At 39.8% G+C, this 13,095-nt stretch overlaps 1 protein-coding gene across 1 annotated transcript; it reads left to right on the top strand.

Moving 5' to 3' along the window:
* Positions 1–577: 577 nt before the first annotated feature.
* On the top strand, positions 578–9,219 carry LOC120946691. The gene is made up of 2 exons (XM_040361319.1): positions 578–737; positions 7,593–9,219. The coding sequence occupies exon 2, from the start codon at positions 7,595–7,597 to the stop codon at positions 8,687–8,689; it is 1,095 nt and encodes a 364-aa protein (XP_040217253.1). The 5' UTR covers positions 578–737; positions 7,593–7,594; the 3' UTR covers positions 8,690–9,219.
* Positions 9,220–13,095: the final 3,876 nt, after the last annotated feature.

The raw sequence follows: 13,095 nt of genomic DNA, 5'->3' as shown, positions 1-13,095 counted from the left end.
TTCTATTTCTAAAGTTGAACATGACAGAGTTATGGGTGGAGTTGTGAGTTCGCTTTGGTTTAAACCATATTAAGCATCCTTTTGAGAAAGGGCGTTACCATGTATTTAGCTGACATATAGGTTTTTATAGTATAAAGAGAGAGTTTCAACTGACATAGGACACACTTTCACACTCACACTTACATCACATATCTACACAGACACTCAAAGGAATCACATCAAGGAGGACACTTTGTTTACTTAAGGCCTACACTCAAGCTTACCTCACAAGCAGCTGTTCGAAGCTGACACTTCTCACACCACTGAAGCTAGAAGAAGGATCTTTTACTATGCTATTATTTAAGCTTATACCTAACTAAACTTATGTTATTACTACATCAAGCTGTATGAAGATTTGAACTTTGTATGTATTTACAAGTTGATGCCAAGTGAGATGCTAATAAAACTCATACTTTGAGTAAGCCCGGCTATTTGAACTTTTGAACGAAACGTCCTGTGAAAGAAGCTGTTGACATAACACGTGTCTAATTTAGCTTCTTACAAATGGCGAGTCAGCTCATAATTAATCGTTTTTCCTAACACCTTGCCACAAGAGGGGGAAGAGACCCATTCATGAGTTCTCAAGTCGCAGGAAAACTCCGATTATAGAATCTAGAAAGGACGTTTGCTCTTCATCCTACAAGGACAAAAGGTCCAAGGAACCAAGCCGGCTAAGACGTGAAATTCTACGACTAACGGTGAGTGAAAAAACAAACATAAAACATGGATTTTATTGATGAATTAGTTAGAGACAGTAAGCTAGAATTTAAAGATGTGTCTTCTTATCCAAATGACAGTCATCTTTGGGCTTATATGTACAGAGCATGCTTAGATGCCAATGATCAGATTGACAAATCAAGGTTTACTATGTATAAGCAGCGTAAAAAGATAGCTAACATTTTAAAGTTGGTAAGAATATTTAACAAAATGATTATTAATGTTGATTTACCTGCTAAAAATGTGTGTACTTTAGAACAGACAGAATGTAACACATTACAGAACAGAGGGAAACATGAAAATGTGTCTCAAGATTCTACTGATTGTCCAAATTGTGAGCTTTTTTGCAATTACATAGAGAATCTTGAGCAACAGATTGACTCCAAAACAAATCTTTTGGAAAAACTCAAGAATGACAGTAGATTGACACAGATTGCTGTGTTATCTACAGATGACAAAAAGAAAAAGGCCTCTACATCAAAGCCTCAGCCTTCCTATATTCCTGATAATTCAGAAATAAACGAAGAGGCTGCTGAGGATGAAACAGAAATTAGAAAGAGAAAATTACTTGATCGTGCAGCAAAATTAAAATTACAAATACATGATCAGTTAATTAAAGTTTTAAAAGACATCCCTGCTTATGATTTAAGAGCGGACGCTTTTCATAACGCAGACATATTTGAGTCTTACACTGACAGATACAACCTTAAAGAAGAACAGCGTAATCATATATTTTATCTTTGGTTACCTGCACATTATGCACGACGATTAACAAAGTCACCTACTATTGATGACGTTGGACAGGAGATACACAGTGACAATTCAGACAGACTACGACAATTGTTACTATGCACAACAGGTGAGGAGGTACCGTCTATTGAAATATTAGACTCCCTTCAAACGTCAGTTACAGAAAATCCATTTGATTTCATGCATAAATTCTCAAAAGCATACAAGATGGTTTTGGGGGTAGATGATGAAAGCGATTCAGGGATTATTAGAGCATTTACAAAGAAATGTAAATATCTTGATCCAACCTCATTAGCCATTGCACAAGAAAAATAATCTTTATCAGAAGCGGCAAGTTTCAGTGATAAAGTTAGAAGAAAAATGAGACAGGGCAATCTTAAATCTAAGATCGCTTTGATTCAAAAAGACACTTTTAAACAGAATAGTCAGACTCCAGCCAAAACAAGCTGGACAGCTCCTAATAGCTATGACAGGTGGAAGCAAGGGAGACAGAGAGAGCCCATCACGTGTTATTATTGCCAGAGACCAGGTCATGCACATTATCAATGTAAACAATTCTTAAGAGATATGCAGACGAAAGATTCAAGACATATAGGTAAAGAGAATGGACTTATAGCTCTTGAACCTTCTGCTCCTCCTCGTCCAAATATAACTCAATCTTCTTCTCCCTATGCTCCTCTGATAAAGCAAATCAGAGAATTGTCAATCAGCGGTGGCATGAATGAAAAATACCCTCACTCAGCCACTGGTGATTCAAACCCATTATTGCCTACCCCATGACTACAGAATAAAAAGGAAATAAAGTCACATTATCTAGAATATGTTGCACCAATAAGTCTAGATAAATGTGGACGTCCTTATATCAAAGCAAAATTAAATGGACAAGAACTCAGTTTTCTATGTGATACGGGAGCCGAGGTATCGATTACAGGTGTAAAATTACCTATTTCAGCAGATGCAGCAATTTGTACAGTTGTTGGATTTAATGGATCAGGTAGTTCTAAAGCTTCAAAGTGTAAAAAGGTTTCGTTTGAAATTCCTGGACATTTGGATACCGAGATCGATATCTGGTATTCTCAAGGTGCAGAGAATATAATTGGAACAGATATCATTCAACAAAGAGGTTGGATAATTGATCTAGGTAATGGTGTTATCTGGAAAGGTTCCATTAATCGTAAGCCTGTGGTAATTGACCCAGCAGATTACTGTGAAGTCGGCAGCATCTGTTTGGCAGAAGTGGTTGCTGAAGACCATAAATGGCCAGATATTGGTGACAATCGAGATTTGGAACAATTGGTCAAATCATACAAAAATCTGTGGAGTCAAGGAAAAAACGAGGCAGGTCTATTCAAAGGCATAGAAGTTGATGTGCAAGGGCGGGACCCACCAGCCCAGAAGCAATACAAATTGCCCCCAGAGTCTATTGAACCATTATCTGTAGTTATAGAAGAGCTTTTGCAACAGGGTATTATCAGAAAAACAAATTCTGTAGCAAACAATCCGTTATGGGTAATACCTAAACGAGATGACCCTAGTGCTTTCAGACTTCTGGTAGACCTCAGAATGCTGAATAAATGCACTCCAAATTGTGCCCCGATAGTCGCAGAAACACCTGACATCATGTCCCGAATTGACGCAAAAGCTAAAGTGTTTTCAGTGATTGATATTGCAAATGTTTTTTTTTTCAATAGCTCTGACCAAAAGTTGTCAATACAAGTTTGCATTCTATTTTAAGAACCAGCAGTATACTTTCACTCATCTTGTTCAAGGCTTACACTTAAGTCCTAGTGTATTCCATCAAGCGCTAGCGAAAGTCTTATCAAAATTTTCTAGGCCAGACTGTATTTTGCAATATGTAGATGACGTCTTGCTTTTTTCGGAAAATGAAGCAGAGCATTTGACCCTTCTAGCGGAATTGTTTGATCTGCTGTATGATGCAGGTCTCAAGCTGAATACTCGTAAAGTTCAGCTCATGAAACGCGAGGTTAAGTTTCTCGGTATTCAGATCAGTCCGGGTAAACGACAACCTTTGCAAGAAAGGGTTAATGCTATTGCTGCACTTCCCGTACCAACCACATTTAAAGCTCTGAGACAATTCCTAGGATTAGTGAATTTTTCCCGAGAGTACATTGAGTCGTTTGCAGAGAAAGCAAAAAGTCTGTACAATCTTCTGAAGACCAATGAGGAAAATGGTTTTGGTCCTTGGACAGAAGTACAGCAAAGAGATTTTGAATCTTTGAAAAAAGACTTGCAAACTGCACCAGCCCTAGCAACAGTAGAAAGGCAAGCACCATTTGCTTTGCAGGTGCATACATCTGAAAATGCAATTTCTTCAGTGTTACTTCAATTACAAGGAGGAAATTGGAGGATTTTGGGATATTTCTCCAGACTTTTAACTCCAGTTGAGAGAGGTTTTGACACATGTGTAAAACAATTGGTAGGAGTTCACTATGCAGTGAAGGCAACTGAGTACATTGTAGGATTTAACCAAATTGTCTTACAAACTCCGCATTCCACTTTGAAATTTCTCCTTGAGAAAAATATTCAAGGTGTTTCCAATCAAAGATTTTCACAATGGTTGTTGGCTTTATCACCTAAACAGATCCAGATTGAACATAATGCCAAATATGTACTCCCTCAATTGATGGAATATAATGGATTGGAACATGAGTGTTCATGTGAAGTCCAGGATTCCACTTCTCCTCTGTTTCGCAGAGAAGGAGAGCAGACTGATGAACCAGTGTTTGTAGATGGTTCTCGCTATTGCGTTTCAGGAGAATATTTTGCAGGCTATGCAATCTGGTTTCCAAATAGAGGATATGCCATACAACACAGACTTCCAGGACACTTTTCAGCACAAAAAGCTGAATTGTTAGCAGTAGAGACAGCTCTGACTGTGGCCAATGAAGAGAACAAGGGTCCACTAGCAATCTATAGTGACAGTTCATATGTTGTGCGTTCTCTTACTGACTATTTGCCAATTTGGAAAAGAAGAGGTTTTGTAGACGCATCCAACAAAGTTTTGGCGCATCGAGACACACTTGAATCAATTTTTGCACTAGCAGAGAAAAAACCTTGTGTCTATGCTATTGTGAAGGTACCAGCTCATAGAAAGGACAGTGATGAACTTAGCATTGGTAACGGGACAGCTGACACGTTAGCAAAGGAAGCAGCTGTTGTCGAACAGTCTGAGATTCCAATTGAGCCAGTTTCAGTGGATATAGTCAAAAAGACAGATACACAGATACCCTCTTTTGCAGAAGAACAGAAAAAGGATCAGTCCTTATCTGGTTCTCAGGGGGATGCTAACTTTCCCTTTGTTTGTGAAAATGGGATATTGTGCCATGATTCAAACGGGCATCTGCGTCCTGTATTACCAAAACATTTACAAGGTGAGTTCACAAAATATAATCATGAAAGCTTAGGCCATGTAGGAAAGCAGAGATTGCTAGAAGTTCTCAAAGAAAAGTTTTACTGGGAAAAAATGGAAGAAACTGTAGACAATGTGATTCAATCTTGTCTTATTTGTGCTCAAGTGAATCCCAGACCAAAGGGACAAAAGCCTCCCTTACAAAGAGTTCCTCCAGCTGATGGTCCATGGTCTACATTGCAAATTGACTATATAGGACCATTGCCTACAGGCAGTGGCGTCTCCAGCTTTCATATTTAGGGGGGGGCACATGGGGGGACAGGGACAAAAGTAGGGGGCCAACTATAAAATGCAATTATATATATATATATATATATATATATATATATATATATATATCCTGGGGCCCTTTACTACGATCCCACTATGGGCCCTTTCACATGTTCTGCAGTGAGCTCCCTTCCTACTATACTGGGGCCCCCCAGGGTGGCAGAAAACAAGAGATACATGTCACCAGCACACCAAGAAAATATAAGGGTCCAAAGCAGTGGGAGAACTATCAGGGTTGCAAAGGTTGTCTTGCCACCGGGCCCTGGTGTTCTGCCACAGTGGGGATTCCCAGCTGTCCTGTCCCTGCTATTTACAGCGCTGGTCTGGCATCTGTCTCCTTGGCAGCGGCGGCAGTCTATTAGGACCTAGTGCTGGTGACATTATGGGTGCCTGCAGGGGAAGGCTGGCACTATTGGTTATAGAGAGCCGAGCTCCCAGCTGGTCACCTAGCAGCAGTAATGCTGTATAACCTTCTCTGTTGACATGCTGATCGGCATGTGATCCAGGTGATGCTCCCAGTCAGATCTAATAATAAACACAGTATTTATTAGCATCAAGAGTACAACCACATAAATATAATCAACCGTATGATCAGTAGCCATGTGGGCTCTATGCCTGTAAAGTGTGGGCTCTATGCCTGTAAAGTGTGGGCTTTGATCAATAAAATCACTGATATTTATGACTAGGATTTGACTAAGAGCATCACCTGGATTGCATCCCGATCAGCATGTCAGAGAAGGGTCCACTGCTGCTAAGCAACCTGCAGGGAGCTCAACTGTCTACAACCAATAGAGATGGGCTCGGGTGTGTTTGAAATCCCACATGCCCGATCACGCCAGGAAGCCGACACTCCACAGTGCTAATAAATGTATGGGCTGCCTAAGAGCTAAGACCAGCCATAGACAGTTTAAATCTCAGCTGGTTCAGCAGAAACTGGCTGAGATTTGAACCATTAATGAGCAGATTCTCTTATAATTATCACTAGTGGTTGCTGTATAGTCACTGGTGATAATCACTGTTTGTCGGGAGAATATAATTGCTGGGCAGGAGGGATATTCCCCTGTCAGCACTGTCTGTGTTGATGGGGGAATCATGCAAGTTTCTTTCCTGCAATTTGTGGATGCAGGAAAGAAATTTGCACTGTATATTGTCTGCCTAACTGAAAGTGAAAGTAAATTGTGAATGTTTTGAAAGAACAGGAGAGGGGGAGGGAGACAGATGGGGGGGAGAGAAGGGATGGTATCTCCATCCTTTCTCTCCCCCCCATCTCCCACCCATGTAGTTCAGTGATTACAGTGTACTGCAGTCTGCAGTGCACACACTTAAACACGGCCCAGGCTAGAATATCTGGTTGTGTGAGCGCTCGCATTATGCGGTGTCGGCGAGCACAGGGAGGGGGGAGAAATTCCCCTGCAGAGCTGACTGGGGACGCTCTCCCTCTCGGGGAGCAAAATACAAAAATTGCAAAAAAAAAAAAAAAAAAATTTTTTTTTTGGGGGGGCACATGGTGGGGCACAGCATAATGTTGGGGGGGTCAGGGCCCCCTCTGGCCCCCCCCTAGGGACGCCTCTGCCTACAGGAAAAAACTGGTTCAGGTATGCGCTCACAATCGTAGATGTGTTTTCTAAGTGGGTTGAAATCTTACCTGCTCGTACAGATGATGCATTGACAACTGCAAGATTGTTAATGAATCATGTTTTTCCAACTTGGGGGATCCCAGTGAACCTCAGTTCTGATCGAGGATCGCATTTCACAGGTAAGGTAATGCAAGCAATGTGTAAAATTCTGGGAGTCCAACAAAGATTTCATGTTCCATACCATCCACAATCTGCAGGTATTGTTGAAAGAATGAATAGGACTATCAAATCCAGGATTGCAAAAATGTTATTAGACAAAGGAAATACATGGGTAGATGCTGTACCTTTTGTTCTGATGAGTATCAGAAGTACATCGTCCTCATCTACTCAATACAGTCCATTTGAATTGATGACAGGTAGAAAAATGCCACTTGTGTTCCCACATGAACCATTTTTGTCCACTCCGCAAAAAGAAGCAATTGAGAAAACAAAATGGTTACAGATGTTGCAAGACAATCTGAACGTCATTTTGCCACATGCAGCTTCTCACATGCAGAAAATGATTCCTCCACATACCTCAAAATTTGAGAAAGGTGGACAAGTCATGATTAAAACTTTTAGGAAAAGCGGACCATGGCAAAGTAATTGGGAAGGTCCTTTTGAGATTTTGGATACACTAGGTGTAATGATACAAGTCCAAAGGCCTCTCAACTCTGTGAAAAATGCACGGAGACAACAAAAAATATGGGTTCACACTGATCAATGCAAATTGTTCATGCCAAGATAATGATATTGCCTTTCTTTTACAGATATGGCATCTGATAACCAAACATGGAGGAACACAAAACTCCAAGAAGAAATAAAAGAAAATTGGAAAGCAAGAAAATACACAAAAAGGAGAAAATTCATTATCTCAGGACTCCTTTTTCCATTAATTACATTTTTCTTCATAAAAACTTACTTGACTTTTTCCAGTTCAGCAGAAGATAACAAGACTGAGACCCTGCATAAAAGAGACTTGCAGCTATCCAGAAATAAGAGACACTTTCCAAGATACAGTGACTTTGACACAAGCAATGACATATATGTATACGCTTGCATAGGATATGGGGTTACTTGTTGCATGAGTTTTTACTTTTTCCATAGCAACACCATTGAAATACACGCCAGAATAGAATCCAAGACAAAGTTCACAAAAATGCAAGGATCATATGTACATAGTAATACAACTGGTACATATGAGTGTAATCTAACAGATATGGGATTCTGGGTTATAGTTATAAAAGGAAATGAGACTACAGCTTGGACTGGGGATGTAACTAATGTTAAGGTACATACTCCTTCTGTGGGAGGATCCAAAACTGATATTTGGTTTCAAACACAATATTATTTACAGTTTGTAGATCCTGAACATTTACAAATTACAGGAGATGAAAAGGGAGATGTAACTCGAGTATGGGATTTTCAAATGACAAGAAGTTTAGCTCAAGTCAAAGTGAAGGTGATGATTACTGTTGTGGATTTAATTATTCCAGACATAAAAGTATCGCCACAATCTCTTAAAATAGAAGAAGGAAAGGATAATTTAACTTTGATGTGTACTACGCAAATAGAATTACCTCAGAATTCACTATTAACCTGGAAGAGAAATAGTGAGTTGTTGGGCAGTCTTTTCTATAGCTCATCTAGCATAATTCGTAAGGGCAATTTTGGTAATTTAGATTGGAAGAATAATAGTTTGATTTTTCATCACACTAATCCAAATCTAAATGACTCAGGTATATATGAGTGTTGCCTATCATTGGAAAATTATCCTATGAAATGTGATATTGCAAATGTTGCAGTTTTATCCCCTGAAAAAACGAAATGTACTAACGGAAAATTTATTCCCGCAAGTCCTTTTTAAATTAATCATTTCCAATCCAGACATCTTTTAAGAGAAGGACGCTTTGTGATTATACTTTGGAAATTTAACATTTCTGAATGGAAAATTTCATCAAGGTATCCTCAATGTCAAGAGTATCTAGTTAATATGGAATTGGGTATTGATAAATTGTTTGGAACTAATAGTAAAAACAACAGCAGGAATAAACGAGGTATTGCAGAAGGAATCCTCGGAGGAATTGGAATTGTTGGAAGTATTACCAATAGTATGGATATTACTACATTAAAATCTGATCTAGAAACATCAGGTTTAGTGGGAAGTAAAAGTATCAAAGTTCAGAGAAATTTAAACCAAATATTAGAAAATATGGTAATGAAGACAGCAACGGTTATAGGTCCATCTATTATCCATTTACAAAATATTACTTTGGATTTAATGAAGAGTGAACAACATTCCCACATAGCCAGAACGTGTCTAGAGATACAGACAGAGTATTCCACCAATTTTAAAATAACAGCTCAAGCATTCCAAAGTGGAATAACTCCTTTAGGTGTTTTACAAAGTTTACCTAATGAGTATGTATTTGCAAAGAATCATACAGATTTATGGGTAAATAAATGGGTAGGATGTAATCATCATGAATGCTTTAGTACCTCAATGATTCCTATAGCTGGGAGAGAACAAATGTTGGTTCCAATTACAGTCTTAGGCCCCATACACACGAGAGGATTTATCCGCGGATACGGTCCAGCGGACCGTATCCGCGGATAAATCCTCTCGAGGATTTCAGCAGATTTCTATGCGATGGCGTGTACACACCATCGCATTGAAATCCGCGCCGAAATCCTCTGGCGATGACGTGTCGCGCCGTCACCGCGATTATGACGTGGCGACGGGCGCGACGCTGTCATATAAGGAATTCCACGCATGCGTCAAATCATTACGACGCGTGCGGGGAATCCCTTTGGACGGATGGATCCGGTGAGTCTGTACAGACGAGCGGATCCATCCGTTGGGATGGACTTCAGCAGATGGATTTGTTGAGCATGTCAGCAAATATCCATCTGCTGGAAATCCATCCCAGGGGAGATTTATCCGCGGATAAATATCCGCCGGAGTGTACACACCATAGAATCTATCCGCTGAAACCCATTCGATGGGATTTATCTGCGGATAGATTCTATGGTGTGTACGGGGCCTAAGGATTACCAGTAAGTGATACTCAATTGTTATATTATCAATTGCAGTATACAGATTTTGCTCTGGATAGTAATTTTTCAGAACCAGAACAACTTGACCTATCTTCATGTTTACATTTTCAATCTAAAATAATCTGTTTGCCTAAGCAGGACAAAGGAATTTTTCATTCTTGTTTTCATAATCATTCATTATGTACCGCGAGAATAGAAAAAGTAAAAACAGCTTTTGACTTAGTTACTTCAGTAGGTAAAAAGAAGGTTTGTTTTCAAGTTATGACTAGCACTGAAACAGTTAAAGCTTTTTTCCTATCCTGTACACAAACAGAAATCCTGAAACGAGGATTATATTGTATTGAAGGAGACCTTACAGGAATCAGTATAAATGGAATTAGAGTCAATTTGACTAATATTCTTATGAGGATGTGGGTGCTCTTCCTGTACAATATAATATATCTCAAGTAGATGAATTCCCATGGAAAGAATGGGCAGACATCATACAAAAGGATAAGGGCTTATTAATTGCTTTATCTGAAGAACTTCATAAAGCAGATATAGTATTTAAGCATGAGCAAGGAAAGTTAAAAGTAATAGAACATGAATGGTCAGCGTTATCATCAAATTCTTTCTGGGCGAATTTTAAGAAAACCATATCAGTTTGGGGAAACACTTCAGTAGCTACTGAAGCAGGAAATATATTATTGCATCCAATAGTTATTATTTTTATTATTATGGTGTTATGCATATTATTTCAAATCTGTATTATGATTAAGATGAAACGATTTTACAAATTAATTAAGAAAGAAATGAAAAAAGGTGAAGAAATTATGACAAGTATTCTTACTCGGAGAATCACATCTGGCTTAACTGATCCGATGGTAAACTGTGGTACATCTGGAGCAACTGATTCAAAATGTGTGTGAAAGGGCCATAAATGAAGTGTGCATGATTTAGGTAATATATATTCAGGGGGAATTGTAGAATAATTATATTAATTTGGCTTTTTATCAAGATCTTTGGTTTACAAGGTTGAAGTCATCATTTAATGACATGGCCTAGCAAAAGACAGATCTTGAAATAGGTTAGGTATGTATGAATGGAGTTTTGTCCAGTTGTCCCGAGGATGTCCAAGATTGACATGGCTTCAGGAGGTCACTGGGTTCACGGATAAGAATACTCAGAGTCATGTATCATAGAGTAAAAACCAGAAATACTGTCTTCATATGTTTCAAAGTTAAAAGCTACTTTTTGATATTCTTTGTTTAATTATCTAGAGTTTGTGTGAAGTGATATATTTATATATCTATATATATGTATTCAATTATGAGTTTATTATGCATTTGTAAGTTTGGTATAGAACTTCTGAATCTTAAAGATATATCTTATGTAAGAATTAGGCATTTAACAGAAGGTCAACCCAATGGTTGTAATAGAAAACAGCTATATGTTGCTGTCAATCAAATCAGCTAGGTCAACTCTCAAGGAGATGCAGATATGGGGATGAAGTTGTACATTCTATTTCTAAAGTTGAACATGACAGAGTTATGGGTGGAGTTGTGAGTTTGCTTTGGTTTAAACCATATTAAGCATCCTTTTGAGAAAGGGCGTTACTATGTATTTAGCTGACATATAGGTTTTTATAGTATAAAGAGAGAGTTTCAACTGACATAGGACACACTTTCACACTCACACTTACATCACATATCTACACAGACACTCAAAGGAATCACATCAAGGAGGACACTTTGTTTACTTAAGGCCTACACTCAAGCCTACCTCACAAGCAGCTGTTCGAAGCTGACACTTCTCACACCACTGAAGCTAGAAGAAGGATCTTTTACTATGCTATTCTTTAAGCTTATACCTAACTAAACTTCTGTTATTACTACATCAAGCTGTATGAAGATTTGAACTTTGTATGTATTTACAAGTTGATGCCAAGTGAGATGCTAATAAAACTCATACTTTGAGTAAGCCCGGCTATTTGAACTTTTGAACGAAACGTCCTGTGAAAGAAGCTGTTGACATAACACGTGTCTAATTTAGCTTCCTACATTGTCCCATATTGGCATGTGTCTAGAATATCCTGTATGATGTGTAATAATGCATATCGTTTCCCACAGCCTATGAGTTAAATAGAAAGTTGGTATTTTTCTCTTTTTATAAAATTGGTGGGATACTATTTGTTGTACCAATGGTGATGGTTTATATTGAGTCATTACGATATTCTGCATAGGGTCTTGATTGTCTATCTCCTCCCATCCACTCCAATGTTGAAGTTGTGCTGCCAGGTAGTAGAATCTTGAATTAGGGACCACTATTCCTCCTCTATCTTTTGCTTGTTGCAGGGTTTCTAATTTAATTCTTGGTTTTCCATATTTACATATAAGATCTCTAAAGGTCGCATCAGTTGTTCTAAATAATTTTGATGTCAACCAGACTGGACAGTTATGTATTAAATATAACAATTGGGGCAGCCACACCATTTTCACCAGGTTTGCCCTTCCGATCATTGTCAATGGAAATTTACACCAGGTTTTACCATGTTGCCTGAATCTGGTAACAAGAGGAAGAATATTTGTATCTACAGTGGGTGACCGCGATATTGTGTCAATCTCGCTCCCTTTCTCGGCGAGATTGACCAACTACGAGCCCCATCGAGGGAGCCAGCGCCGAGCTGGCTTGCCGCGATGGAGACAAAGCCGTCATAGAAGCGATGGGAGATCCGACTTGGATTCCCGCCAATTCTAGGTGCAGCATTTGGTATGCATTCCTGAGAGGGAGAACTCCACGCCGACATGGGTCCCCCCCCCCAGGAGCATACCAGGCCCTTAGGTCTGGTATGGGTTGTAAGGAGACCCCCCCTACGCCGAAAAACCGACGTAGGGGGTCCCCCTACAATCCATACCAGACCCGTATCCAAGGCACGCTACCCGGCCGGCCAGGAAAGGAGTGGGGTAGTGCAAGCGCCCCCCCTCCTGAGCCGTAGCAGGCCGCATGCCCTCAACATGGGGGGGTTGGGTGCTCTGGGGCAGGGGGGCGCACTGCGGGGCCCCCCCACCCCAGAGCACCCTTTCCCCATGTTGATAAGGACAGGGCCTCTTCCCGACAACCCTGGCCATTGGTTGTTGGGGTCTGCGGGCAGGGGGCTTATCGGAATCTGGGAGCCCCCTCAAATAAGGGGGCCCCCAGATACCGGCCCCCCACCCTAAGTGAATAGATATGGGGTAC

The sequence above is a fragment of the Rana temporaria genome, chromosome 8 (genome assembly GCF_905171775.1).
Source record: "Rana temporaria chromosome 8, aRanTem1.1, whole genome shotgun sequence".
NCBI classification, from domain to species: domain Eukaryota; kingdom Metazoa; phylum Chordata; class Amphibia; order Anura; family Ranidae; genus Rana; species Rana temporaria.
Note: the sequence above shows the minus strand (reverse complement) of the source record. Positions and strands in the feature narration are given on the sequence as shown.